Source organism: Nannospalax galili, unplaced genomic scaffold (assembly GCF_000622305.1).
Source record: "Nannospalax galili isolate Female #2095 unplaced genomic scaffold, S.galili_v1.0 scaffold43, whole genome shotgun sequence".
NCBI lineage: Eukaryota > Metazoa > Chordata > Mammalia > Rodentia > Spalacidae > Nannospalax > Nannospalax galili.
This window is the reverse complement of record NW_008353342.1, coordinates 7,330,191-7,336,190: the sequence shown is the minus strand read 5'-3', so window position 1 is coordinate 7,336,190 and position 6,000 is coordinate 7,330,191. Positions and strand designations below refer to the sequence as shown.

Below are 6,000 nucleotides of genomic sequence, written 5' to 3'. Positions count from 1 at the left end.
TGTCTTACAGGGTTTATACTGAGTTCAATATTGTATAACTGTATTAATTCAACTGTGAACTTAAATTTTACAGCCACTTTTGAAAGAGATGGATCTTTGCTCTGGAAATTGTTATTGAATGTGTTAAAGGTCTAAAGAAATGCTTTTATTAATCATGTGGTTATTAAACACATAAAATTAAAAAAAAAGATGACATGAAGTTTGGAGAGAGACTTTTGAGATGGGAGCGTTGAGTGGGTACAGGTAGTATATTGATCAAAATGTCTCGTGTATAACTATGAAATTATCAAAGAACAAATAAAACATACTATTTTAAAAAATTGAGAAAAAATTCATAAAGCTAAATGGATCCAAAGAACACTTTGAGTTCTTTCCTTGAATTGATGGAAAACATTGCACATGAAAGCCAGACTTGAGGACAAAGGAAGTTCTGAGGATAAAACTCCATGAGAATTTGGGGCTGGAGAGATCTCTCAGTAGTTAAGAGCACTGGTTGCTCTTCCAGAAGACCCAGGTTCAATTCTCAGCAGCACCCACACGGCAGCTAACAACCATCTGTAGCTTCAGTTCCAGGGGAATCCATGCCCACTTCTGACTTCTGTGAGCATTGCATGACATGGTGCACTTATACACATGCAGGAAACACACTCATACACATAAAATAAAAACAATAAATAAAATATTTTTAAATCCCTGAGAAATAGTCAAAATTACAGGGTTAATATCAGAGGGTTTTTTAAATATCTTATTTATTATTTTTATGTGTATGAGTGTAGTGCCTGCATGTATGTGAGTGCACCCATGTCATGCAATGCCACAGAGGTCAGAGTTTTTAAAGGTTATTTTTATTTTATGTATATGTGTGAGTGCCTACATGTATGTGTGGGTACCACATGTGTGCCTGGTACCTGTGTAGTCTAAAAGAGGGAATAGGATCCCCTCCATCTGAAGTTCCAGGTGGTTGTGAGCGACGACATAGGTGCTAGGAACTGAATCCTGGTGCTCTGCAAAGAGAGGAAGTGTTCTTAACCACTGAATCTCTCTAGCCATGAATTTTAAGATTTATGTCCAAGTGTCTATATGATTGTATGTACACATGCGTAGGGGTATGTATGTGTGTAGGACAGAAGAGGGCATTGGATGTCCTCTATCACATTCTGCACATCTTTGAAGCACAGTCTCTCTCTGATCCTGGGGTTTGCATTTTCTCAGCTAAACTGGAATCCAATAAGCCCCAGAGGCACTCCTTTCCCCACCCCACGTTCGAACTGAGGTTTGAAGCATTTGTGGAGCTGCCAAGCTTGTTATGTGGGTGCTGTGACCTGAATCCAAGGCCTTATGACTGCAGAGAAAGTCTTAACTCCTGGGCCATCTCTCTAACTCCCAATCTCAGATTTTAATTTTTTATTTTGATTTTTCAGACAGAGTCTCCCTATAGCCCCAGCATGCCTGCAATGTGATATGTAGGCCAGGCTGTTCTCAATCTCACAGAGATTCACATGCCTTTCCTCCCATGTGCTGGGATTAAAGGCATGTATTACCCAAAGGACCACAAAATCAGTCATTAAAAGACCTCAAGTCAAGATCTACGAGTGAGAAAAAGAACCAGGAAATACATGAGTTCTGGGTGGAAAGAACAGAACACGAAAAAGGAAGAGCAGGAAAGGTTGAAAGGAGGCATCCTGAAAGCTGAGGAGGGAGGACGACCTGTGGGGGCTGCCCCTGCCCCTCCCCCACTCGGAAGCCCTTCTTGATGAGGACACCCAGTTCTGTGGTGAGGATTCTCCAGCTTTATGACATGCTTTGGGTGGGTTAACCTTCACACCCAGAGAGAATTCCAGGGTGCAGGGAACAACAGTGTGATTCAGATGGAGAATCTTTTCTCTCTGCTAGAAAGTGTATATGCCACATGGCTGGGCCCCAGCACCACTACATGGGCAAAGGACATGACCCTTGCCTTTGCTTGTGGCATAGGGCTCTACCTCCTGGTACTCCCCTACCTTGAAAGGTATCTCCTTTCACCCCCATCAAATATAAAGAAGAACATCGGAAAGGTAAGATACTCTCAGACAACACAGGATTCTCTCTTTCTCTCTCTCTCTCTCTCTCTCTCTCTCAATTTTTTAATTAGCATACACAGAACTAGGTTTCATTCTGGAATTTTCAAACAAAATATCAAAATATATTCATATTGATTCTCCCCAGCTCTTCTTCCCCATCTCCCCTCTCACCTTGTAGCCTACTACAGCCCCCACAGTCCCTTTCGACTTTCACTGTTACACCTCCCCTTCCTCAGCACCACCTTTTATTGTAATTTCCACTTTTCCAAATCGAGTAGAGAGACAGCTGGGGGACAATCTGTGGAAAGAGGAGAATCTCATTCTCCTTTATATGTTTTCTTGTTTCACAGTCTCAAACTCAAATGAACTTGCAGAGCAGGTGTGGGAAAAAGATTGAGACTATTTCCAGGAAAGAACTCAGTACTCACAGCTCTGCAGATTACGAGACAAAGCAGAAGGTAAAAGAGAGCGATGAATCATTTCTACAAGAAATGAGCCCAGGACAACAGTTGAATTCTTCAGAGAGCATGTTAAAATCACTAAGTACCACCCCACCATTCTTCTGGGATGCGAGAGAAAACCAAGAACAGCAGATAACCACCCAGAAACTCTCATATCCTAGTATCTTGGGGGACCAATTTCAACAAAAATATAGTCAGCTTTTCTGGGGCCTCCCTTCCCTGCACAGTGAATCTCTAATGGCCGCTTCCTGGATCCCTCAGGGCTCTTCTACTCTATCCTCTCCCTTCTTCTTCTTCAATGCCATCTCCAATGTTTATCCTGTTCTGAGGCAGGATGAAATGTCCCCAGTGCTCTCCCAGGCACATCGCCTGCCTTACCTGGAGCTCCAATCCTCAACTTTAATTCTGTCTTCATCCCAGTTCCTGCACCCACCTCTGAATCAGGCCCAGAGTCATCAGGCCCACCTCCAGTCCTCTCTCCCAGCCCAACTGTCTGCTTCTCTACCCTACACTACGGACGCTGGAACATCCTCCTGTCAGCCAAGCAGTAAAATGCAAGGCCTCCCTGCTGAAATCCAACACAAAGAAAAACAGTTGTTTAAGAAACAGCTAGAAAGTGGGTTGGCTTTACCCTGTGTGGTCCAGAGACCTCAAGAAGTCTATGTCTTGGCCCCCAACCTTTCCCAAAGCTTGGCAGTGTCGGTCGTTCCTGACAATTTCCCAATCAGCCCCGAGCTCCGGGCAAAACTAGAGGAACATATTCAAAAATGGGTCAGTCAACACCAACGGCACTTGCCCCCTAGTATGCAAGAGTCCCTGGAAAGGAGGCCTCCTCAGAAGAAATTAATAGAGGCATGTCTTGGTAGAAACATGTCTGCCCTCTCACAACCCTTAGTGTCTAGGAGCGAAAATAGCAGAGATGCCCAGAAGGTGAGGCTCCAGGTAGAAAAGGAATCTGGCAAGAATCTGGAGCCTATTCTGGAAGAGATCCCAAAGGATCCACCTATAAGCTTGGTAAAAGCACCAGTGAGAGCTCTGGAAGTATGCATTCTTGGGCTAGCAAGAAATCAAGAGAAATATGTGATGAGAAACCAAAAACATACAATAAAATACAAAAATGTAGAAAACACCCTGAAAGCCCATTTGGACACAAAATCAGAGCAGATCAACAAAGGCCTGATCCCTTTGAGTGTCCGTCGATCCTGGCTTTTAATGAACAGTGGTTTTTCCACATCTGACACCCGTATAGAAACCAGAAATACAACATCTTCAAAGAGTTTAGAAAAGCTCTCAAGCTCTTCTCAGAAGCTAACCTTTCTCAATCCAGGTACCCGGCAGGCCCTGGAAGCACATGTCGTAAAATTTCGGGTGAAGCGCAGGTGGGGCCTTCCCCTCAAAGTGCTGAAGCCTATAAAGCTCCTTAAGTCCTTGCCCCTTGCTCAGCCCTCCCCACGCCCCTGTTTATCTGTGGCCAAGTCAGCAGTTGAGTCGGCGAGGTTCCCAGGAAAACCATCTCAGACAAGTTTGAAAGAGGTGATAATAGAGTCATCATCTTCACTAGGGAGTCTGCCCCTTCTCTCTCCTTCCTGTAAGGAAATCGAGAGGGCCCTGATAGGGATTCCATCTGGTACTGACCAAGAGCCTTTGAAAGCCCTCCCAACCAGAACAGACACTCTTACTCATGGTGCCATGGGTATGCCTTCTCAGAGGAGGACTTCAATAGGGGCAGAGAAAGAGAGTCAAGAAGTCCCTTTAGTGCCTAGAACTAGTTGCCAAGAGCCAGGAGCACCCATCCTTCAGGCAAGAGCTGTCAGTGAGTTTCCATCTAGAGTGGAGAAAGAGTCAGGAGGCCAACTGAAAGTCTATGCCACTACTCTGTTCCTTCCAAACTATTCTAAGAGCGAGCTCCGTACTACAGGTACTTTGGCTTCACAGATGGAAGGTGACATTATGGTGCAACATGTTAACAATACCCTAGGACAGCAGAAACTCACTGTCCCAAGCCATCAAGTCTCACAGACAGACCAAGGCAAGGTATTGGTCCTGACCAATCAGGGTGAGGACAATAAGAGACCCAGTACCCCAAAGAATCAGAACTCACAGGAGGGCCAAAGCAAGGTGTTGGCCCCGACATGCCAGGGTGAAGACAGGAAGAGAAAAAAAATGGGAAAACATGAGGAAATGTCCAAATTTACTAGGGACAGGGAAAAAGAAGACAACTTTAAAAATAAATACCATCAGCCCCGTCCAAAAATGATAAAGGTTCCTCCAGAAGGCCCCTTCCAAAAACTCGTGAGCTGCTTTCTTAAATGGATTCATCCAAATAAAGCAGTCAAAGGAGAAGAAAAACCCATGACAAAAGGTACCCCCAAGAGCCAAAGGGAACCACGGGTGGACGGCAGCATTGCTGAGGCTCAGGAGCTCATGACAGCTGTCGGAGAGATTCTAGAAAAGAAAATGATGCTTCAACGTCAACTCTGTTCTTCCAAGGTCAACCAGCACACGGAGGCTCCTGCAGCCCATGTCTCTCACGTTTCCTATAGCCATGGGCCTCTCATCTACTCAGAGCAAAGGAAAGCACCAGGTTACATGGCCAAGTCGTCCTGCCAGAGGTGTTCTGTCCTGGACAAGCAAGTCAGAGACCAGCAGTCTCTGAAAAATTCCCGATTCAACAATGAGCAACAGGCCCCACAGAATCCCAGACACCTGCCCTCCAACAGGCCTTTGAACCTAGTCAATCTCTCTCAAAAAGGAAGAGTGGTGATGCCAAGCGTCTCAGGCCAGTATTTCTACTGCCCAAGGCACTGTGTCTTCAGAGAAGTGGTGATTCCAGTGAAGCAGAACATTCCTCTCTGGCCTTTTCTAGTAGGAAAACATCAGAAAGAAATTTAGTCTGTGTAAAGACAAATTATCTTTCTCCTGTTAGTACATTCAAGATATTTCATGTAGCCCTAAATATATGGTTTTTTCCCCTCAAAAAAAAAATATATATAAAGAGTTAGGCAATTTGGGAGTTGTCCTAGTTTGTTTTTCCATTGCTGTAACAAAAGACACTGACCACTACCAACTTGGAGAGGAAAGGGTTTATTTGTCTTACATTTCCCAGGTCACAGTTCATCAGGGAGCCCCAAGTAAGAACTCAGGGCAGGAACTTGGAGGCAGGAGCTGGAGCACAGGCCATGGAAGATCACGGCTTACTGACTTGCTCCTCTGGCCCCTGCTCAGCCTACTTTCTTATGCAACACAGGCCCACCTGCCCAGGGGTGGCACCACCCACAGTGGGCTGGGCCCTCCCACATCATTCAACAATCAAGCATGTGCCCCAGTGAAGGAAATTCCCCAGTTGAGGCTCCCTCAACCCAAGTGTGTCAAGTTGACACTAAAGCTATCTAGCACAGGAGTCTTTTAGATAGACCCACTGAAGGGGTACTACAATTGTATCACCCTGCATCCCTGTTCAGCATGGATGAAGCCAGAGC

The 6,000-nt window shown here is 45.2% G+C and overlaps 1 protein-coding gene across 1 annotated transcript; it reads left to right on the top strand.

Moving 5' to 3' along the window:
- Positions 1-1,868: 1,868 nt before the first annotated feature.
- On the top strand, positions 1,869-5,413 carry LOC103748030 (spermatogenesis-associated protein 31-like). Its single transcript, XM_029554785.1, has 3 exons — positions 1,869-2,054; positions 2,411-4,516; positions 4,592-5,413. Exons 1-3 carry the CDS (start codon positions 1,869-1,871, stop codon positions 5,411-5,413), a joined length of 3,114 nt encoding a protein of 1,037 aa, XP_029410645.1.
- The last annotated feature ends 587 nt before the right edge of the window (positions 5,414-6,000 follow it).